General features: G+C 41.9%; 1 protein-coding gene across 3 annotated transcripts in view; it reads left to right on the top strand.

The window, feature by feature from the left end:
• The window catches only part of LOC119653573 (echinoderm microtubule-associated protein-like 2), a 217002-nt gene that overhangs the window by 177682 nt on the left and 14845 nt on the right, over window positions 1–24475 (top strand). For all 3 annotated transcript variants that reach the window (XM_038058304.1, XM_038058303.1, XM_038058305.1), the window contains 3 exons: window positions 17872–18025; window positions 18174–18325; window positions 18415–18487. In XM_038058304.1, coding sequence (XP_037914232.1) covers window positions 17872–18025; window positions 18174–18325; window positions 18415–18487 — 379 coding nt within the window. The remainder of the gene's footprint in view (window positions 1–17871; window positions 18026–18173; window positions 18326–18414; window positions 18488–24475) is intronic.

Raw genomic sequence — 24475 nt, 5'->3', positions numbered from 1 at the left:
ACCCGAGAAAAGAGCGTTTTTGATGGTGGTCCACCCTTCGTCGATATTCTCAGGCAGGTTATTCAGTGTACCTGCCGTCCAATCTCACTGACGAACAAAAACTGGATCATACAAGCGGTCCCTGCAAGACGCGGCAGACGCAACACGCAAATGACAGTAAACGACCATCAGATGGTGATCCGTTTCGAAGCCGGTGTCACTGCTTCACGTGCTACGCACATTTGGGAGAAAACTCCTAAATCTACTGCTAATCACGGAGTCATCGACGTCATGGTTCGTACGGTCTCGATCAGTTAAAACCCAACTGCCCTTATGGCAGGCTCTGTGCTCGAAAAATGTGCCACCAATGAAAAGACGATAGAAGATGCAGAAATCCACAAAACTCCCACTATTATAGTTACGCCCGCCAGGACCGTATTTCTCCATAACATGTCCGATCAGAAAGTTGTCAGAACCTACATTGGCATTCAAATCACCCATCACAATCACAATGTCACCTTTAGGAAGCCTCTCCTGAGCTGCGTTGAATTTTTCGATGAAGGCATCCTTCTTCACTATATCGAAAGTCTTCGTTGGTGGGGTAACTGTGATGATCAGTTCCCAGCTGAAAGGACGCACTTTGCGGTAGCCGCCACAAACAACTCAACACCGGAATCGCATCTGCTACTGCTTGGCTTTCCAGAGTACAAAAACGCATTACCATAAGTGTGTCAGGAGGGAGAGGAGTACTCTGAAGAGTCCCCCTTACTTCACTTAGACCCAGTATATCCAGCTTACATAGCTAGAATTCTCACTTGAGTTAGAGAAATCCAGCATCCTCTCCGAGGGTCGTGCGCGCATTCTAAAAACTTACCAGGTCAGTCCCTATCCAAGGGATTGTTGACGTTTCAGTAGCAGTAAAGTTTCAAAATTTGCAAATTGCTAGCCCACAAATTTCTATCCCTTTTAATCTATTGTGTGTATTGTTACACCCCAACTCACAGGACGATATTTTTTCGTTATTGTTTTTGTTTTTGTCTCTTTCGGATATTTCAAAGGCTCACCATCATTTGTGAGGACCTATCCATATGCATACTTTTTCAAACAAGTTGTGTTTACTTTGTTCATCCAGCTCGTTGCTGTTAAATCCTTAGCAATGTCGATTAAACGATTTAAGGATGCTGGTCTAGAGGTGCCTTCGTCATCGTCTATACCTAGTTACATAACATTCTTCTAAGGGAGATAAATAATTATCGTTCAGGACGTTGAAAACGGAGCAAGCCCATTCTACCCATTCGGTGCTCATCATTCTATATTTCTCTAAATATTGGCTTTCTGTCATTTGTATCTGATTAGATGTTTGTATGTGTGGAGTTGCCAAATCTCCCATCAGGCGCGTCCCTTCATGCGGATAAGGGAATGCTCGGCGAATGTGTCATGGCCATGCACATGCACGCATCCGGAGATGTGCGTGTATGGGCATGTTTATGCGCTGGCCGGGTAGGTGGGAAGTAAACGCCCACCCGTGGATACAAATTGTCTATGGGAAGGATACCCAGAAATAAAACCAAACATGGAGGAGCAGAAGAAGAATGAAGTTACGATGCAGGGCTTCGGAAACCCAGTACCGGCGGTTTTTGGGAGTGAGCAAGCGGGCTCCCGGCCGTCGATATCCAACGACCGCAGTGCCTCAGTAGTTGGATCCTTGGCTACTGTGGCGTCTAATGTTACAAGCGTACGGGAGGAACTTGAACTGGCTCCAGTGACGGACCCGTTTAGAAGGAGCTCGATTTTTCGCAGATCCCCTCCCACACGGGCACAAGCCCCCACGATCGCTACCCCCAGTGGGAAGCGTATAGCGGGAGTCTTCGATGAGGAAGAATCACTGACGCCGATTCATCCGAGCGATGTTTTGGGCAATGATCAGTCTGGAGCTGCCTTTACTCCCCTCCGTAAAAAGATCATGGAGTTGTGTGAGTTTGTAAAGGAGCGCAGGAACATTCACCATGCACTAGCCCAAATGACAGGTCAAAGCAATGCAGGAGATGCGGAGTGGAAGGCCATATCAGCATGGACTCCGGAGCTGACCCAAATTGTCTACTGTGCAAAGGAAAGGAGGGTGTGGACCATCGGCACATTGCAGGCAGCAGCAGGTGCCCGGAATACAGGAAAGCCCTTAGCACAAATCGCAGATGAGGTTGATACAAATCAACCTCAACCACTGCGAGGCGGCGCAGGATCTACTCGCGCAAACCATCCGCGAGAAAAACATCGATGTGGCCATACTAAGTGCACCATACCGAAACCACGGTGGTAGCGTTTGGGTCAAAGAACAAACGGGCCAGACAGCGCTGTGGACTTGTGGAGAACAAGCCTTCGAGGAAATAATGGAACATCCGGAAGAGGGCTTCATCAGAGCGAAGGTGAAGGGCATCCGCATCTACAGTTGCTATGCTCCACACAGCGCTACACTCGTCGAGTATGAGCGGGTGCTTGCCGCTCTTGTTTTGGATGCAAGAGGACGTTGGCCGATCATAATAGGAGGCGATTTCAATGCGTGGGCTCTTGAATGGGGCAGCCGAATAACTAATGTGAGGGGACGTGTTCTCCTCGAAGCATTCGCGGAGCTAGACGTGGTACTGGCGAATGTTCGGTTTTCGTACACTTTCCTGGTAAGGGGCCTGGGGTCTATAGTGGACCTGACATACGTGAGTGCCACTTTAGCCAGTAGAATCGCTTGGCATATCAGTGAGGATTATACTCACAGCGACCACCAGGCAATCTGCATGAAGATCAAGAGCGCATCGAGCTCGAAAAAGAGCCGGGTGGTATGCTTGGCTGGACAGTGAAAGCTTTCGAGGGGGACACGTTCTCCGCGGTGCTCAAATCCGACATATCCCTGAATGGTACGACTGGAGAGAAAGCTACCCAGATCACTCGATGGGTGACAGAAGCATATGATGCTACTATGCCCAGAAGGCGATTGCTCCCCAGTAGGCAACCCAACTACTGGTGGAACAACGAAATCGCAAGTTTGCGAGCCGCATGTTTTCGGGCAAGGAGGCTTTGCCAGAGGCTCAGGGGAAAACCCGGTGGCGACGGTCGAGAGGAGGCACACAAGCAATTGCGTGGCCGCCTAAAGGAAGCCATTCGGAGGAGCAAAAAGAACTGCTTCAAACAGCTGTGCGACCATGCCGACATAAACCCTTGGGGCGAGGCTTACAGAGTGGTGATGAAAAGGCTGCGGAAATCACCCCAGGTGACCTGTCCGCGCCTCCTGAAACAGATTGTTACCGCTCTGTTCCCTCACCACGAAAATAGGGGAAGGCAAATTTTTGTCCAGCTAAATGACGGCATAATACCGCCTGTAACTGTGGAGTAGCTGCGGGAAATATATGGTAGGTTCGGTGACAACAAGGCCCCAGGTTTGGATGGCATCCCCAACCGAGCTTTGAAACTGGCAGTGAAGACTAGGCCCGACCTTTTCGCCAACACCTTCGAGGCGTGCCTAAAAGAAGGAATATCCCCTGCCCAGTGGAAAAAGCAAAAGTTGGTGTTGCTTCCGAACCCTGGCAAGCCACCTGGAAACCCAGCGTCGTATCGTCCTATCTGCCTGTTGGATACAATGGGGAAGATGATGGAAAGAGTCATCTACAACAGACTCCTGCCCATCGTCGAAGCCAGCAATGGTTTGTCGGAACGCCAGTTTGGGTTCCGACGCACCCACTCTACGGTGGACGCAAAAGGTGCACTGATTTCTGGCGGCTGCTGTGCCGTGGTGGCATTGGATGTCAAAAACGCATTCAACTCGGCCAACTGGAATAGAATTAAAGGGGCGTTGGCCGACATAGGTGTCCCCGGATACTTAGAGAATTTGGTGGAAAACTACCTCTCAGAGAGGACTCTCTGGTACGGGGCGGATGAGGGTCCCAAAAAGTACATTGTCACGGCCTGGGTACCACAGGGATTGTCGGCTTTGTTTATGACCTAGCTGTGGTTGTTGCAGCAAAATGGATGTTTACGCAACGGAAACAGTGAGAGCGGTAAAGTCCTGGCTAGAAAAGGCCGGGCTGACCTTGGCGGACGCGAAAACGGAAGCGGTCTTAATAACGAACCGCAGAAAAAACAACACTGTGAAACTGGAGGTCGGTGGACATACGGTCGTATCAAAGCTGGCTATTAAATACCTGGGGGTAGTAATTGACACCAAATTGAGTTTTAGGGAACACCTAGAGTATGCATGCCAAAAGGCAGCCGGTGCCACCACGGCACTTGCAAAAATGTTGCCAAATATTGGTGGACCGAAACATTGCCGGAGGTTGGTACTAGCCGGAGTAGTGCGCTCCATCCTGCTCTACTCGACGCCTGTGTGGGCAGAGGCACTTGTAAACTCTCAGAGACGGAAGCAGGTGAACTCGGTTTACCGGCGGATGGCTTTGAGGGTTTGCAGTGCTTTTAGAACCACATCAGATGAGGCAGTATTGGTGGTGGCAGGCATGATCCCGGTTGACGTCCTGGCCAAAGAAATGAGTGTCCTGTACAATGCAAGACGTATGGAGGGGCATGCACAGCATAGAAATGCGGCAAGGTCAGAGTCGCTTGATCTCTGGCAACGCAGATGGGACGAGTCTACGAAAAGTCGGTGGACGCACAGGCTCATTCCCAACATTAGGGTGTGGCTTGAGCGAAAACATGGGGAGACCAACTACCACATTACCCAGTTCCTCACGGGACACGGTGGTTGCTACAGGCAGTATCTGCACCGCTTTGGGTTAGATGATTCTCCGAACTGTCCCAGATGCGATGGCATACCGGAGGATCCAGAGCATGTGATGTTTCACTGCCCACGATTTGCGATGGAGAGAAGGAGTTTAAACCAGGTGCTGGCCAGGAGCGGGACCCCGGAGAGCTTGGTTACTGAGATGCTGGAGTTCGAGGAGAAGTGGCCTGCAGTTGGCTTCGCAATCATCCAAATGCAGGAGGAGTTGCTGAAGGAACAAAGAAGGAGGAAAGCTGCAAATAGGAGAAGGACGAGTGCCTAAGGGCAAACCTACCCCGCGTGGTGGTCCCGCTGGGCTGGGGCTGGAGAGACCGGGGGTGGTTTTTAGTGGCAGTGTGAATCCCACACGCGCCCGCTGTAGTTCCGGCGTTCGGGCGGCGGAGCTGCGGCGGACGTGTCTTTCTAAGATTTTCCACCTCCGTGTACGCACAAAAAAAAAAACAGATGTTTGTATGTTACCAATGAAAATGCGAGAGCTGCCATACTATCCTTTGAACACTTCAAAGTACCTGGCATGGCGATGCTAAATGAAGGTGTGGAGCACTTAAAGTTACTTCTAAAGGGGATGTCTTGCTCTGGGCTGCCTACCTCTTCGTAGAAGGTTAGGGTAGTCTTCACATCTAAGCCCGGGAAAGAGGACTATTCCAATCCAAAGAACTTCAGATAAATAGCTTACCATTATTTTTGCTGAAATGTCTGGAGAAGCTGGTCAGTGTCACATTCGTGAGAGGACGTTAATGTCGCACCCACTAAATAAAAACCAACAGCTTACCAACGTCCTGTGAGTCTGCTATCAGCTTAACGCAATTTTCGCTGAAATGTCTGGAATCACTGCTTGAGTGTCACATTTGTGAGAAGGTGCTAATTTGGCACCCACTAAATGACAATCAACAGCTTACCGGCGTGAAAAGTCCTGCGAGTCTTCTGTTCACTCTTCGCTTTCAAAGATAGCGGGTGCAACTCTGAAAGTAGACCATGGTGTCGATGAAACTTTAATTAAGTATGCCTATATTATGCTATCGCAGAAGTTGCTATGTGCTGAAGTGGTGGTTGATCGCTACCTAACAACAAAGCGGCTGCCCTCAAGGAGATGTGCTTTCGCAATGCCTATGGAGTATGTTGATCGACTCACTACTACTGCGAACTGCAAATCTGCCAACGCACGCTTAAGCTTATGCAGATGACGTAGAGTCGCATCTCAGAACAGTGTGTGGAAATGCACATGACGCCGTTGATTGATTGATAGTTGGTGCCCCAGGCTTTCAGAAAATCCAAATAAAACAACAATGGGATTACTTGCAAAAAGGAGCAAAATTGAATGGTCTTTGCCTTCCAGGTTTAAGATATGTTCAGAATGGGGATTCTACAAGAGGATAACATAAATCCATCCTGTAATGAGGAAGCGGTATCCACGAAAAATATCGCATACTTCAACGGCAGCGGATAGCATCAAATACACTAACGGAAATCCTCCGATACATAAATGAATTCGGGATATTATGTTAGGCTGAGGAATCGTGTACAATGGGCCACTAGTGTCTAAGTCTCCAGAGGCTTTGCCTCTTTCCACCTCATACACCAGATCTTGCGAAACAAAGAAATGTTCGAGAATCTTGGCTTCATCAACAAGAAAATTACCAGTTTACTTGAAGCCTTTAACAACGTTGTCAATTCTAATTTTCGTCTGAACTTTCCCTAATAATAATAAAACAATACTTTGAAGCGAGAAAGTCGTCATCTCATCTCCATTTTACCATAGGCAGCTAGAACTTTGTTCTCCTGTCATGATACGGACTATCACGTCCATGGTGTTCAGACAAATCTTTCCTTCTAACTAAATTTTAAGGTTTACTGTCAAATTAATTAAAAAAACTTCAGCAAACCAGCCTACTATATTAAACAAGTCGGGACGCCGGAAGCTGGACGCTTCGGGTGAAAGATTTTGTGTACATCTTATGTAAGGAACTCCCTACGCACGATTTTCCATTCGTACATAGCAAAAAATGCAAAAAATTCTTTCATTAATTGCTAAAATCTAGATATGATTATGTATATTCATATCAAAGCCATCTAATATGCTATTATTAACTATATTTGAGCAGATATCGGAATGGGGTGTAATTTGAGACCTGGGTTTCGTATAAATGCACTATTGTAAATTTTTTCAAATTTGTCGGTTGGACACTTCTTGAGAACGAGACATGCTTCACTTTTTGGGGCACACATTTCGAGTCCTCACTCCCCTATGTTTCACCCAATATCATGCTTCGGAAAGTATTACTTGAGTCCTTTTATTTAATACCCCACATGACTATATTCGGTGAAAAAAAAAATTTTGCAGCCCACATTCGCATGCATAAAAAGCCGCCCTCAAACTCGACACAAAATGGCACCAGTGGCTCTATGTAAAGGAATTCATAGACAACATCTTCTTACCAAATCCCGTGACAATTAGTTCAGCCATTTCCGAGTAAATCGGGTGTGACAGACACACATTAAATCGATGTTAATAAGGTTTTGTTTCACACAAAACCTTAACAGTGAGTGTATGACGTGAAAACTGACTTACTTATACTTATCGCCTCTAAAAACAATGTTCTTACATTTAGAAGAGACAGCGCCGACGACATGACCCCCGTTTCTCACTGTTGATGGCCAACATAAGGACGAACGATTTCTCAAAACGGTCGACATAGCAGAACACGAATGGCACGAGATTTAAATCATTTGATGCAACCTATCCTTGTTGCAACTCGCCCCACTCTTCCTATTCAACACACTTTCGGAGTCTGCATTTTCACAAGGGCGCTGATCTACTTACACCAATATATATATGATAGTTTATTATACATACATACTTTTATTGAAATTTTCATAAAACTTTCATTGACTATTTAGAACAACCCAACATAACTCCACTTTTGTATGTTATATAAGCTTGGGTAACTATTATTGTTCGGTCACCGTTTATTTGAAGTTCGTTTAGAATTGTTCATTTCTAGCTTTAGATATTCAATTCGTGCTAACATATCCAAGCTTTTATAGCCAGCATGGCTAGCAATCCACATACAGAATCAGAAGTCGTTTGCCACAAACATATGAAACTGCTAAACGATTTTCCCAGCAAGGCATGATTCATCTCAAGCAAAAGCTCGCCGGTTTGGGCCTTGGGGCTTCTGGGGCCAACCACGACGGGCTTTGGCTTTTCGCCGCAAAAGAGCCTCCCAATGGAGTGGAATTGACGCAAGACTCCACGCAGCCGCAAGCCGCGGTCGCCGTCTCGCAAGTTGGAGTCATTCGACTCTGGGCAGCTCCATTAAAACTTGTTTTCGCGAAAAACCTCCACACATCACACGGTGTCTGACTCTCACCTGTGAAGGCTTTTCTTGCCGCTAGTACCGTTTCCACACATATCAAGAAATCATTATATCACATCTCCCCTGTATCAATCATTGTGTCGGTCCGGCTAGCATTCGGTGTATCAATTTACGGGAATTGTTGGCAGTAATTGCAGCCAGAACTAAATCGCGGTCAGTGTGTGACTCAAGTGCTTCGATTTTTCAAGTAATTGGACTGACTCTCATTCAGAATTGCCGGATGGAGAACAATTAGCCATATAAGAAGTGGAAGCATCGTCAGTCCAATGTGTTAATTGAGTGCAATATAAGGCAATCTATTCGCGCGGTGTTTACGGTGGAGTTCCCGAACTCGAAAGATCTCTTCTTTGGAGCCTCCAGAAGTGGCCAAGAAGCAGAACAATAAATTGGTGAAACCTAGTTGTTTCGCAGTTTTGGCTAACCACCGTTGTGGAACACCAACAATTATTACTTAATCTCGGTGGAAGAATAAAAAACCGTTTACTGTAGAACCAGGACTTGCGGAAATGTCGAGGTTTGTAAAGTTATTAATTATTGTTGCTTATTTAAGGGTACTACGCATATTAACAAGCGGAAAAATTCATATATCTCTGTTTAGAGTTCAGCCCATCGCCAAATATTAGATACTCATAATTAAGATATTCCGCAAATATTATTTTCATGCGAATGCATTGCAGAATTTATTAGCGTCAATAAAATACACGAAAATTACAAGTGGAATCGATAAAGGCTTTATCGGGTTTTCGCAAAACAAACAAAGATAAGCGCGAATTTGGAAAGATTAATCCCTTCGCTTACGGGAAATGCATATACCATCAGTACACAAAAGTTTTAACTAACCAATGAGCATTTTGGGGGTTTTATTTTTTTGCAAATTATCAAGGAAGGATTCTGCTCGTTTGTCTTTCTGTCTATCCACCCCCTACCTGTCTATTACTGGCAGCTTACGAAAAAATCGTTGAACTCATTATCACGATACTTGATGGAAAGTTAAAAGATAAAGACTACCAAAGGCCACGTATGCAAAAAGTAGATGACCTTGGAAGTTCTTCATATGTAGCACTAAAATCCCCTTTTCTGGATATTAGCACATTGGAAGCTGAAAATATTATTGGAGCAACCCTAGGCTTCTAAACAATTAAATTTTTCAAATGGATCAATAACTTCTTGAGCGGTCTTTCGTTCGATGAATTCTTAGATTGAATTAAGACTATGGACAGCAATAAACAGAACACATAGAGTAGTAAAACTGGTGCATTTCGGATAATATCGTTAACTTAAGTTATTGCGCTGCCTAAACGCAAATAAATGATACGAAGCACTGCTTTCGAACAGAGGTTTCAAGTAACAAGGGGGTCCTAACAGATTCCTCTGATTAGCCCTAGAGTTCAATCCGGTCGTTTTCTCCGGCAAGTATAGTTTGATTATTTGCGATCAGATTCTGATGGCATGGTGATTTTAATTGTATGTATTTGAGACCTAACCACTGCTACTTCTACTTCCTAATCAACACATCCTGGTATATCTGAGCGGTACACCGGCGGAGTTCTTCGTTCGAAAAATTGGTAGAAGCAGTCTAGAATACCCTGATAACACGACACAAATAAATATTGACGAAGACTTGGTGCTTTTGAGTTCACTGCTGATCATTTTCCACACAGAAAAATTATTAATGCTGAACAGTTTCAGATAGGAAGATTCTATGACCAGTCAAAATAGGAACCTTGATTTTGCTGGAATTTATTCCTAATCTGACTTTGCTTGCCTCCTTCTCCAAATGCAGAGCCATTTTGCCAAGGTCCATAACTCGGTGAGTAAGCGGGCCGACATTATAATCGCAATCCCCGTCACGACGCCTCTACGTCCTCCAGACAAGGCAGCATGAAAAACTTGACTAAAACCAAAAAGAAATAATATCGGTAACAGAATGCAACCCTGGTTCCCTCTAATAATAACTAACAGCTATTTCTTCAGAATTTCCCCAATTACTTGTAGCATCCTTGATATTTAGTAACTTCGTTCAACCCCGGAATTGTATCTTTTATGTCTAGATCAACGCTTTGATTGGTTTATACTCGATTCCCGGATTTTAATTTTTATTTGGAAGCTCTTTGTTGTTTTTAGAAATATATTTCACAAATAACATCGGATGGTTGCCCCACCAAATTACTCAGAAAAGCTATACCTTTTACCAATAGCAGACAGGAAAAATAGGTAGCCACCTAAGGTAGTAACTAAAGTATATATACTTTCTGAAAGCGTCTTTGGAACAATTTTTTTTATATATTCATTTCTTTAAAGCCTGTTTACACGACCGTGGAGAGAAAATCTGGGTCCGGGGTGAAAATTATGTGAGAAGATCAGACCCGTGGTGAAAATTATACAGGTCTGGATTGAAAACTATGCGAGCCCCTTAATATGAACTTTCTCATTTAAATTCCTGCTTCAGGCTCCCGAGAAAACTCCAGACCCGGGTGAATCGCTCACTTTCCATCTCCCTCTTGACAGGCCTGCCGAATTTTGTACTAGCGTGGACGATTATCATTCAGGGCAATCCCTTTCTTAAAGAAAACCGAAAAGTTAAAAAAGTTGCCCTTTTTCTGGCTTCCGCAGAAATAAGGACAAATATATACTAAAGGGTTGTTTTCAACATATTCGCAAACAACTACCCACTAGCGTTCAAAATGTAGGGTAGTAATTTGGTTGGTTTTCATAGACAAAAGATACAGGTTCCACAAACTTACTGTTAGAACGGAAGCCGAAGTAAATTTCAAACCAGACGTAGGACACAAGCGTGGAAACCACAACAGCACACATGTGTGATTACCATCATCATCAAGGGCGCAACAACCGGTATCCAGTCTAGGCCTGCTTTAATAAGGAACTCCAGACATCCCGGTTTTACCCCGAGGTCCACTAATTCGATATCCCTAAAAGTTATCTGGCGTCCTGGTCTACGCCATCGTTCCATCTCAAGCAGAGTCTGCCTCGTCTTCTTTTTCTACCATAGATATTGCCCTTATAGACTTTTTGGGCTGGATCATACTCATCCATACGTTTCGAGCGAAACAGTTTTTGTAAGCTGAAATAGGCCCTTTTGGCTGCCAACAACCTTGCGTGGATTTCATCATCATAGCTGTTATGGGTTGTAATTTTCGACCCTAGATAGGAGACATTTTCAAACGGTCTCAAAGTTGTAGTCGCCTATCTTTATTGTTTTCACTTGACCAGTGCGATTCGATGTTGTTCGTTCTTTGGTTTTTGTTTTTTTTGGTTTGTAGTATGATAGCTGTAAATTAATTGATAAATTTCTCCATATGCTCTACTTTCGTGGTTGATCCAATAGTTTACGAATTAATGACTCCCTTCAATGTTAGGAATCAGCCGAAACACTCTAAATTGGGCATTCTTTTTATCAATTCTATACCGCACCAGGGGTCTTCCTATCTAGCGAATACTTTTTTTATTTTTGGAGTGTTGGAGCATCATGTAGCAATCGATACGATAGTGTTGGACATGCCACCCTGTAATCTTTTGTCACCAGATTTGGCAGAAACGAAATTTAAGGGAAAGTTGTGAAAGGAACCTTCATTTCCAACCAGAAGCCCGGTTGAGAATGAGAAGGGATAAATAACTTAAGTCTAAATGACTTTAGGCCACTAGAGTGTTGTCAGTGGATAGGTGAAGGAAGTACGGAAAATTTATTGTCTTCTAGATTACTCACTAAGGAAGTTATGACCACACCTAGTAGTTAAGCATAAAATGCAAATCTATCAAATGAAAAAGAAGAAAATTTGAAGGTCTTCAACGGCCTCCTACCGCACCTTGTTGAACCAAAGATTCGTCGAGCGTTTCCCGCAATGGGCGGGCGTTGCTATGCAGTTATTTGCAAACCAATACCACGTTATTATCCGCAACGACACAATTCAAACCGATATGAGGGAGCGTATTCGAGTTGAGGTGATCGCGGAAATTAGTGACCAAGTGTCGATGGGGACAAAGGCAACATCTCGCCGCACAACATGCAGCAAGTTCAGTTTTCGCCGAAACGCTCTTCTTCACCGGCAAGCTGAAGTCTCCACTGAGATTCAGGACGAATTCCAAAGAGCGGGAATCGCATTTTCGGAAATGGATCCTTTGTTTAAACCAGGTACATCCAGGTTTAATGCATCTCTAACAACTCCGAAAATTCTATTTCCAATCAATGATGAGATTGCATTTTGTATGTGTGCTGATATTTCAATGTTGTAACGACACTCACTTGCGTATTGTGATGCAATTGCAAGTGGAAAATCTGTCAGGACGTTGCTAGGCTAACTCAAACCAGCACTGGCAATGCTGGCAGAAAGTGAAGAATTAACTAAAGAGATTAGTCGCAACTATATCATCCCCTGAGTGTAATTATGCGGTGTTTCCAACGATTAATTATCTGAAATAAGAAATGACTTGTTTCTTTTTCGTTGGTGTAGATATTTATTCTTGCAAATACCACTGATGAAGGAAACAAGTGGTTCCCAAAATATCGGTATTTGCAAGAATAAATATATACACCAACGAAAAAGAAACAACAAGTTTTTTATTATTTCTTATATCATTCCTAGTGTTAAAATTTTGGATACACTCAAATAGGAACTTTCTGTCGTATACAGTCAGTTGCGATGGCATCGCAAACCCGCTTCCTTCGTGTTGAGAAGTTAACGTAGGCGAGGAACCAGCAGAACCTTCTCAGATAACTCTATGAAGAGCAATATAGAGTCTCCAGTCAGTGTGTTAGTGTAACAAAAGCAAAGGAACAGGAGCTTGATTACCCGCGAAGGCACCAGTCATGCCACTATCCCAGTCATTAATTTTTACGAAACTTTAACAATTCAAATAACTGGAGGGGTCGTGGTCTGGATAATGTATAGAATTTCTGGTACGAAATGTTTACCAGTACACACGGTCGGTTCGCGTAAACCGGGTCATTAGTCGGCCGGAGGAATCTCCACCCCTTCACTACGGGGATTACCTACCTTGTCACCAAAACCAATCCTCTACAAAATCATAACAACCTTTATTAATGGAAGTGTCAATGCGCATCGCAGAACCTCCAGAACTCTGCTCAAATAAAGTTAATACAACCATATTTCTTAGATTCTGGCAAGCTTGTTATTTTTGATAAAATTTTAAGAAGCGTAGAATATCAATCAATGGATATACATATAGCTGCGATCAAACGCAATACAAATACATATACAAGTGTGAAACCTGAAGGTTCAACCTTTTGGTTTTTCACTTGTTTTTAACAAAAAAGTCAAGACATACTCAATATTATATTATTTAACATAAATATACAAACGAAGATCTACGGTCGACTTACTGTCCAATCTCCTTTTTCACTATCAACAATTCGTTTAACATCTTGCCGCCATATTTTCGGGTAGTTTTCTGGCGCAGTCTCCTGATCCCATTTTTCCTTTGCGAATGGAGTATCCGGTTTTTATTTTATTCCTCCTTATATTTTAAGTCGGTATCAAGAAGACTAAACACAGGATCAAGTCTCTAGGGGGCAGGGAATATCATTGCGTAGGGTAGGGTAGGTACGAGGTAGCTAACGGGCTCGTGACCCTTGTGGTTCATTCCTTGTTGTTGGAGAGACTATATTTGGAAAAATTTTTATGGTGAAGTTTATGGGCCCTGGAAAAATGCTTGCTAACAAAAGGATGAGCGACTGTTATTTTTATTGAAGCATACTGTTGCCAACCATGTTGTAGGTCTATGAACCATTCAAAGCATCCTATAAGTTTTCTATATTGCTTGAAATTCGAAATGAAATCCGCTTCCACTTCAAAACGGTCTCATGTCTACAGATGTAAACATCGGGTTGCATTGATTTATACCCATATCTTCGAGGAGGTTCCTAAAGTAGCTTAAAGCTCTACAGTGTATTTTCTAGTTTTCGGATATATGTAATTCTCATCTCTGTTCCTTCGCAAGTGCTCATGCAAATCTCCTTCTCAAGGTTGGCGTAAAGGAACGCATTCACCGCCTTCGTTTGCTTCATAATGAGATCCTTTTTGATGATGGCTGAGAAAAATTTTTGGCGTTATCAATCTGATCACTGCTCCAGAAAGTTTACTTCTGATGCATGATTGTCCATTTTCTCATCCTTTTATTCCTCTTCATCGCGATTTTCTTTTCGAACTCTTAAATATCCCTTCATAACGATTTTCCCTGCGTTAAAAATCTGTTGAGCACTACTTCCTGGAGTCCCATGAGGGAGAGTTTGGTTCCTCAGAAATGATAACGCTTTCAAAAACAATATTTCCATCTATCAGACTCGACAATCAATATGTATCCCGGTACTATCCAGCAAAATAGCATTAAAGGGACCTCGTGTCAAACTTCCCTCCAAGTAGTCCCTACGGACGTTTCAGGAACGCGATGGACCACCAACACTCAAAATTTCATCACGTTAAACTCTACCTCTATGTACCAAGCAGTTCCTGTTAATTTCCCATCAAGTGCTGAGGTGGAGGCCCTGTTGGCCACTGATCAGAAGAGCTGTTGGCCGAGTGTTTAGTATCGCATGCATTCCGCTTTGTCAAGAATCGTAAGTTTCATTCTTCCAGTGATGCCATTCTGATCTGTCGTATACCATGTCCTTAGTTCGAACTGATTTCCGGCGGCTTTGAATAGTTCGACTACCTCGACTATATCACGACGAAGTATAAAGTTGCTGCGATATCGCACATCTGGAAACGTTTCCAGACTTAATATTACGACTCCATAGCAAACTTTGCAGTAAAGCTACCAATAAACTTAAGCACGGATTTGTTGGGGGCAATAGGGTGGAGATAGAGAACAATGTACGAATTACAATGGAAGAGTTCTCCTGTTTATTTAGTGATTTGGAAACCTTTCCCTCGATGTAAACTCCTTCGCATGTCCTTAAAATCTATTCGAAAACTTCGCTGCTAGAGAAAATTGCAAACAGCAGGAAAAATAACTATTCTATTCTTATTCCTGCCGTTTAATTCTGAATCTTCTTGAGTGCATTAACTCAAAGTTCAGATTTCCCGTTCTGAAGAATAGTAAGTACGTTCACGTAACAATTGCAACTACTTGATTAATAATAATAATCGTTGGCGCAACAATCCATATTGGATCTAGGCCTTGAAGTGTGTTAGAGCACTTCATTCAAGACCGTAACGGTACACTACAGTAGACTGTAGGAGGCAATGTGGTCAGCAGTGCGCTCGCCCGAGATTATTACCCTGATTTGACTCAGGTACTCATTCACAGCTGAGTCGACTGGTATCCGACGTCAAATCACGATTCAAATTCCACTGTCACCAGTGAGATTTGAACCGTGACCTTCCGTACGGTAGCCTAGTGCTCTAACCACTCAGCTACCCGGACACTACAACTACTTGATTACCTTTCTCAAATATGCTCCTGCCTGCAAGCGAACTCGAAACGCTTGCAGGCCGAAAGTTCTACTCGGATTCAAAGATCCTTTTTATAGGAATGGCAATTTCCTTATTGTCGAAGAAACTCCCCGTCGTGTCTGCATGTAGAAACTGTCCAGATTTCAGGACTTAAGTCCTTATAATTTCTTTATATTTCTCTACTTTGTTCAATTGCATAAGATGCTCAGACGTACTGTGGCGATTTTTTCTCTTCATGCCACACAGTTTTTTCTGCTTTCGATCCACCATGCCTTGTTACTGATACGCTGGTCACGGGCCTTGTTCTGGGTATAACATAAAAGCTATTAAGCTGCTCGATCTTGTGTCATTGCGCTCGGTTTTCTCATCCTGGCACCGATTAATAAGAAGTATTGAAGTTTGCTTTTACTTGCTAATGTTTCGAGAGTTGTAACAATGATATTGTGACACAACAGTTAACTCTCCCATCCTTTTCCCAGTATGCTACAAATTACGCTTCTACTTTCCTAATATCAAGACGTTGTTGGTCAACGTATCGTTTTTTATATCGTACTGAATGGAAAGCAGTACCCTTCGTACAAGTAAACGATTTGCAATGCCTTTTCCTTCGAATAAGTCGCATCTTCTGCAAGGGGAAAGCTCTCTCCTTGTTTAATAGGGACTGCAGATGGTTGCAATAGACTCGTTTAATAATCTGCAACGTATGTAAACATTTTCGATCACACTAAAGTTGATGTTCCAGTTGCTAGAGGTTCCTTTGTGCGGTTGTCTATTAACACTCGTTTAGTTTGGAGAATGATTTCTCGAACCATATTGCATAGTCTAAATCCATAATCTATTAAGCTGTTTTATGTATTTTAACAAAGGCCAATGTCACCACCCCTTTTATTATATTCAGGAGATTACTATGGTATATATCTGGTGTTGGCCGTAGTAAGCGTGGTCCCCATTGCATCAATGCTGAAACTGGTTTTGCTTACGAGGCACTTGCTAGAGTTCAATAACATAGCGGCAAACTCGTGTCAGTTTCATCACTTCATCTCGTTTAAACCCCGAATGTACAGTCTGCATCTCTGTAATTACCGCTCAAGCTAGAGAATGTAAGGCTTTTAGGTACTGTTGATGCCTTCTTATTCTGATGTCCTATTTGAAAACAAACATAACAGAAAGGTTAGTCAGTCCAGGGCAATTCATAGTTCGTATTATGTGTGAACTTCGTAAGTGATACTAACATTGTATTTCTTCCAAATTTTTCAGTACGAGTACTGTGTTCTATTATACCCTGGCCTAAATTACTCCAGAATGTTTGACTTCCAAGATTAAAAAACTTTTGAAATCAATAGCAAAAGCAACAAAAACAATCATCGATGCAATGATTTTGAAAACTATTCGCTGGACTCTGGTTTCAGGATCAAAATCTTTCCACAGAAATGTAACATTCTTTGGAAGCACTGAATAAAACGTATGAATGGATCGGAAAATACTAAAGTCATTGTGAGATTAACATTTTACCTGACACGTGTTAGTCAGCAACGGAAAAGTACTTCCGCTATTGTCACGCTTGCATTGCGTTTAGCAAATTTTCATGTACATATGTGTATACACAGGGCCATACTTATCTACACTCCTTTTAGTGCAACACAAGGGAATACAAGCCCCCAACTATGTAAGAGATACATCGGTAATTATACCCTCGTTAGCCAGCAAATAATATGGAAATGCAGTACAAGGTCATTCCAATCTGATAAATGGCCAAAACAAAATAAAAATAAATACTTAAAGAAGATGATAAAACCTACGTTCACATAATTGCCGGCCGAACAATCCCCCAAGCTAATTCATGAGATAATTACATTATTATTCTCAAGCTGATCGAGCGACACTATGAACTGAAATTAGGTGTACAAGGAAAATACTGTTTGAATTGTATGTACGTATCTACATTTGTGTAAGAAGCACATGCATAGACATTCATGGTTCAGCCGAATTCGTTCCTCTCCTCAAGTCTAAAATCTTAAAACAAAGACCTTGGAAATTCATACTAGAATATTTGAATAATTTTCGGATTATTAAGATTGATTGCCTTTTCTTCTAAACTTTTTTCCACTAAGCTAATGCAATTGTAGCGTAATTCTACATTTTTTAGGCTTTGGTTGAATAAAAACCGAATTATGTATGAATAGTTCTCTCCTGCCATGTTGACAAAAACCCGTAAGATAATTAACGTACAATATCTCTCCAACACACAATGCTCATTAAAGATAAATATTTTATTAATTTCTATGAATTTCTTCTGTCCGAACAGCACACATACGGCTACATACAATGAGGAGGAAGGAGCGCTGAAGCTGTTCTTGCGGGGGCGGCCTATTATTTTATACGCTCCGTCGGATGTCCGCGACAACTTCGACATTTCCAAAGTTTCACCGGCTCCAAACAGAAAATTGAAATTAGACTGGGTAAATTATATAATTGCCTTCATTTTTGTATATACATATGTGCATAATTGTAATTGGGTATAATCTTTGCAACTACTGAATCCCAGTTTGAGCCAAAATAGGTGCACATGTATCATTAACGGATTTGTTTGTAATTTAACTAATACAGGTCTATGGATACCGCGGAAAAGATTGCCGGTCGAACCTGTATCAGTTGCCAACCGGGGAGATGGCATATTTCGTTGCCGCGGCCGTGGTATTATATAATCCAGATGAGCAATGCCAGCGGCATTACTTGGGTCACACGGATGATGTTAAGAGGTAGGCGAGTAGGTGTAATCACAATTGAGTTGTCTTAATTGATTAAGTGGAATAATTGATTTTCTTTTTCTTTTTATTTGTTATTTCAGCTTGGCCATACACCCAAATAAACTTCTAGTCGCAACGGGACAATGCGCTGGACATGATCGTCGTGAAGCCTTGGTAAGTCCATATTCAATTAATTAATAATCATTAATTGAAATAATTGAAGATTATTTTCCTCATGTTGATACATATTACACTACCACCTTTGGCATACACAATTTACACTTACTTATTCTGCTTCAAGTTAGATAGCTAATGCTCCAGTACTTGAAACTACTGCCCTTTTTCTCCTTTTCCCCCATTAAACTGCCACGAAGTATTATATTGCCGCATGAAAAAGACTTTAGCTAATCTTCTCCTTGCTTCCATCAACTATGGTCGTAGCCCCCACATACTGATTGAACTCCAATTGAAAGTCTATTAGTACTTAATTGATACTTTTCTATTTGACCTGCGTACTCCCCACGCTTCTGGCATCCTTAAGGTTCGAGGAAGCCTATGATTTGATACTTCGTATCCACACCAAAAACTGAAAAAGTCAAAGTACCAGAAACTGGACGCTTCGCGTATAAAATTTTGTGTTTATCTTTTATGAAGAAACTCCTATGCACAAAATATTAGGCAAAGATGGCTTTGCGGTTTTTTACCAGGAGAGGCAAATTGTCAGGCGCTGCCTCAGCTCTGCCCTGGGAGTAGCGTGACCGAAGCAGATGTTAAATGCTCCTTTATATAATTCGCTCAACATTACTGTAAATTATATTGAGCGTAAATCCGCCTATAGTTTGGGCCAAAGTTTGGCCAGGGCTGAATATATTTTGTTTAAGGATTGAGTCCGCATCCACTTGATTTCGGACCGGACCAAGTGGAAAGCAACTTACTTCCTCTTTTTTTTGGTCCACGGGTACCTCGTTTAGGGCTTAGCATCCAAATTTCAAAAAATATTAGGTGAAGACGGCTTTACGGTAAATATTATATGCACATTTTTGTATTCGTACATAGCTAAAAATTCAAAATATTCCTTCATATATTTTTAAACTTGAAAATATACCTACGTACGTATTAAATATTATGTTCATCCTAAACAAACAAACATCGTCTACTATCGCAAATTGATGCATACATATACACTCGCTAGAAAAAATGTGCGTACACTAAGCAGTTCCTGGTTATTCGTTAGTAAAACACACGAATAAATTAGTTTTTTAAAAACATTTTATTGTTTGCATATTGCTTGTGGTCTTGTTGCTTTAATAAGGCCACTTTTACGAAATTAGAATTCAAGGAAACTGAAATAAAAAAAGGGAAATAAGAAAAGTCACAAATGTTCAGTAGAAAAAGTCTGCGTACAGCCACATAATTAGGTGATTCCCCGAAATATAAATCCTTGCCATTTGGAGTAAATTGATTGTGAGTTATTGGTTTATGGCTGTGTTTGAAGTGTGAAAAATAAGGACATTTTTTCGTTATTTTGTGTGTATAATTGTTATTATGGAATTGAAGCGAAAAGAGATTTGTATAAGTGAAAGAAAAGTTATAATAAAATTATGGGAAGAAGGAAAAAGTTTCCGCGAAATAGCCAGGATAGTAGGAAGGCGACATTCATCTGTTCAAAGGGTAGTTAACAACTTTAAATCGACGGGAATAATAACATCGAAGCCACGATCTGGTCGCCCATCGAAGTTGTCGATTAGGGAAAGGCGAAGTATTATAGGTTCGGTGAAAAAGAATCCACGAATAACTGCACCACAAATCGCGAAAGATATTGAACTTAAGTTCAACAAAAAAATTTGTGCTGATACTGCACGGAAAATACTCAAGAGAGCTGGTTACCATGGGCGAGTTGCACGTAAGAAACCATTTATTTCATTAACTAATAGGCGAAAACGAATAAAATTTGCGAATAAGTACGTAAACCAATCAAATGAATTCTGGGAAAATGTGCTTTTCTCAGATGAAAGTAAATACTGCATTTTTGGAATAAAAGGAAGAAAAATAGTATGGAAACAAGTCGGAATACCGGAAGCTCGCGCTTCGGGTATAAAGGTTTTGTGTTCATCTTATGTAAGAGACGCACATTTCTCTGTCCGTATATAGCTACAACATAATCCTTCATATTTTTCCAAACTACGAGACATACGTACATATTAGAGCCATAGATATCACGCTCACCCTAAACAAACAAACTGCCTATTACCTGCTGTACACATATATGCACGTATCTAAATTTATCGTACCCATATTTCCGATTTACGTCTTATATCTATCTGAATTAGGCACTAGCCGCAAAGTTCATTAGCACGCATATATTATATACCTACATATATACATGTCTGGTTGACAAATAACTAAAAAACTAAAACAAAATAATTGTCTGCGACCCAATTCATAAGAATTCATTTCGTTGTGGTATTGACGAATTGATATGTGATGATGACGTCATGCGGGTTGTAGAGTGCACGAAATTCACAAAAAATTGTAAAGTTTCACCCCCAATAACTTTGTTAATAATAGTTGGATTTTCTTCAAACTTGACCAAACTGTGCATTATATTCTTCGTTATACTCATGCCAAATTTTGTATTTCTGGGATGAACATAAGGGGGGGTGCCGGGTAAATTTCTAAAATGTGGAAATATACTATTATTAACTTTATTTGTTCAGATATCGGAACCGGATATATTTTGAGGCCTAGATTTCGTAGAAATGCACCACTGTGATTTTTTCCAGATTTTTCGGTTGGATAGGTTCTGAGAACGAGACCTGTTACACTTTTTGTGGGTCATATTTTGAACCCTCACTCCCCTATGTTTCATCTAATATCAAATATTGAACCAGATTCGGAAAGTACTAATTGAGACCTTTCATTTGATATCCTACTTGGCTACATTCTGTGAAAAAAAAATTTGCACCCTCCATTCACATGTACGGAGAGCCCCCCCTTAAACTTAACGCAAGATGGCGCCACTTACTGCATGTAAAGGGATCACCAGATTACATACTCTCACCAATTTTCGTGACAATCGGTCTAGCCGTTTCCGAATAAATCGGGTGTGACAGACAGACAGACAGACAGACAGACAGACAGACAGACAGACAGACAGACAGACGGACAGACGGACAGACAGACACCGTCACCATTCTAATAAGGTTTTGTTTCACACAAAACCTTAAAAAGCATGTACAGCATTGAATAAAGAAAATTTGATGCCAACGGTAAAGCATGGTGGTGGCGGAATAATGATTTGGGGGTGTATGGCAAGTGGTGGCGTAGGAAATCTGCAATTTATAGAGTCTGCCATGGACAAATATGACTACCTAAATATTTTAAAACGTAATTTAAAACAAAGTGCTGAAAATTTACGCCTGGGTGACGAATTTTATTTTATGCATGACAACGTCCCTAAGCATACGGCTGAGGTTAATAAGCTGTGGCTGTTATATAAAGTTCCCAAACAGTTACATACACCCCCACAATCGCCAGATTTAAATCCCATAGAACATCTGTGGGATTTATTAGAACGCAGAATTCGCCAATACGATATAACTTCAAAGGATATGCTGAAAAATGTATTACAAGAAGAATGGAATAAAATAAGTGTTGAAGAAACATCTAAACTTGTATCTTCTATGCCGAAAAGATTAAAAGAGGTCATAAAAAGAAAAGGGTATCCTACAAGCTACTGATTTGCTTTTCATATTTACTCAAATATAATTTTTTTTAAATATTTGTTTACTGTACGCAGACTTTTTCTACGGAATTATTGCGATTCTTTGAATTTTTGGCTTTATAACCTGGTTTTTGTAAGACTTATAACTTAGTGAAGTAAATACACTAAAACTAAGAAACTATTTGTAATGTTTGGATAATAAATTCGCCACAAAAATTAGCTTAATTTTTTTGTTTTACTAAGGAAAAGTATCATACTACATACTTTCTGCCTAGTGTATATCTGCGCATCTAAATTAATCTCACTCATCTAGATATTTCCTATTTACTGCATGCAGAAAACAATCCATACATACATATACGTATGTATATGTAGGTAAATTGAATACCGCTGGTATTACATATCCTGTGTAAATCCATTGGAACTCGAGTTATTGATGCTGACATACAAAAAAATACAAATCCAACACAGGATGATGTCACCCGTTGGATATTAAGGGCTCCCAAACCACATTTTCTCGTCAAATTTCGTGACAATAGCTTCAGCCGTTTGCAAGTAAACCGGGTGTGACAGACAGGCAGACATTGAATTGATTCTAGTAAGGTTTTGTTTCACACGAGACCCTGAATATCCAAAAACGATTATGGTCGCTCTTTCAGGTATACCCGTATTAATATATGTATTTCGACTATGCCGCTACAGTCTGTTGTCGATCCTTGGCTTCCCGAAGTCTTAACTTCTAGTACCCTCGGTCAAGCAACCGCGTCCTTCAATTTGGACATTGAGTCCTATCATCTGCTCCGGGGTTTACCTTCCACTTGGTCTTTGAATAGGCTGGCGTCATCGTCACGAAATTTAGTGAGAATGTGTAGTCTGTGAACAGCTAAAAATGTAATAAGTTAATCATCTTGTGTTATCATCATCATCAACGGCGCAACAACCGGTATACGGTCTAGGCCTGCCTTAATAAGGAACTCCAGACATCCCGGATTTGCGCCGAGGTCCACCAATTCGATATCCCTAAAGGCTGTCTGGCGTCCTGACCTACGCCATCGCTCCATCTTAGGCAGGGTCTGTCTCGTCTTCTTTTTCTACCATAGATATTGCTCTTATAGACTTTCCGGGCTGGATCATCCTCATCCATACGGATTAAGTGACCCGCCCACCGTAACCTATTGAGCCGGATTTTATCCACAACCGGACAGTCATGGTATCGCTCATAGATTTCGTCATTGTCTAGGCTACGGAATCGTCCATCCTCATGTAGGGGGCCATAAATTCTTCGGAGGATTCTTTTCTCGAACGCGGCCAAGAGTTCGCGATTTCTCTTGCTAAGAACCCAAGTTTCCGAGGAATACATGAGGACTGACAAGATCATAGTCTTGTACAGTAAGAGCTTTGACCCTATGGTGAGACGTTTCGAGCTGAACAGTCTTTGTAAGCTGAAATAGGCTCTGTTGGCTGACAACAACCGTGCGCGGATTTCATCATCGTAGTTGTTGTCGGTTGTGATTTTCGACCCTAGATAGGAGAAATTGCCAACGGTCTCAAAGTTGTATTCTCCTATCCTTATTCTTCTTCGTGTTTGACCAGTGCGGTTTGATGTTGTTGCTTGATTCGTCTTCGGTGCTGACGTGGCCACCATATATTTTGTTCTGCCTTCATTGATGTGCAGCCCAAGATCTCGCGCCGCCTGCTCGCTGCCATGATGTCGATGTCATCAGCATAGGCCAGTAATTGGGTGGACTTGGAGAGGATCGTACCTCTTGCATTTACCTCAGCACCACGGATCACTTTCTCGAGGGCCAGGTTAAAGAAGACGCATGATAGCGCATCCCCTTGTCGTAGACCGTTGTTGATGTCGAATGGTCTTGAGAGTGATCCTGCTGCTCTTATCTGGCCTCGCACATTGGTCAGGGTCAGCCTAGTCAGTCTTATTAATTTCGTCGGGATACCGAATTCTCTCATGGCCGTGTACAGTTTTACCTTGGCTATGCTATCATAGGCGGCTTCAAAGTCGATGAACAGATGGTGCAACTGTTGTCCATATTCCAACAGTTATTCCATCGCTTGCCGCAGAGAGAAAATCTGATCTTTGGTATGGGCCAATGATGTTCTGGGCGTATGGGGCTATCCAGCCTAGCATGATAGAGGAGAATATCTTATAGATGGTACTCAGCAACGTGATACCTCTATAATTGCTGCACTGTGTGATATCTCCCTTTGTATGTATGAGACAGATAATGCCTCGTTGCCAATCGTCAGGCATTGATTCGCTGTCCCATACCTTGAGCACAAGTTGATGGACCACTTGATGTAACTGGTCGCCTCCATATTTAACCAATTCGGCTGTAATTCCATCGGCTCCTGGCGAGTTATGATTTTTTAGCTGATGAATTGCACGGACTGTTTCTCCTAAACTTGGTGGTGGCAGTATT

Source organism: Hermetia illucens, chromosome 4 (assembly GCF_905115235.1).
Source record: "Hermetia illucens chromosome 4, iHerIll2.2.curated.20191125, whole genome shotgun sequence".
Lineage (NCBI taxonomy): Eukaryota > Metazoa > Arthropoda > Insecta > Diptera > Stratiomyidae > Hermetia > Hermetia illucens.
Note: the sequence above shows the minus strand (reverse complement) of the source record. Positions and strands in the feature narration are given on the sequence as shown.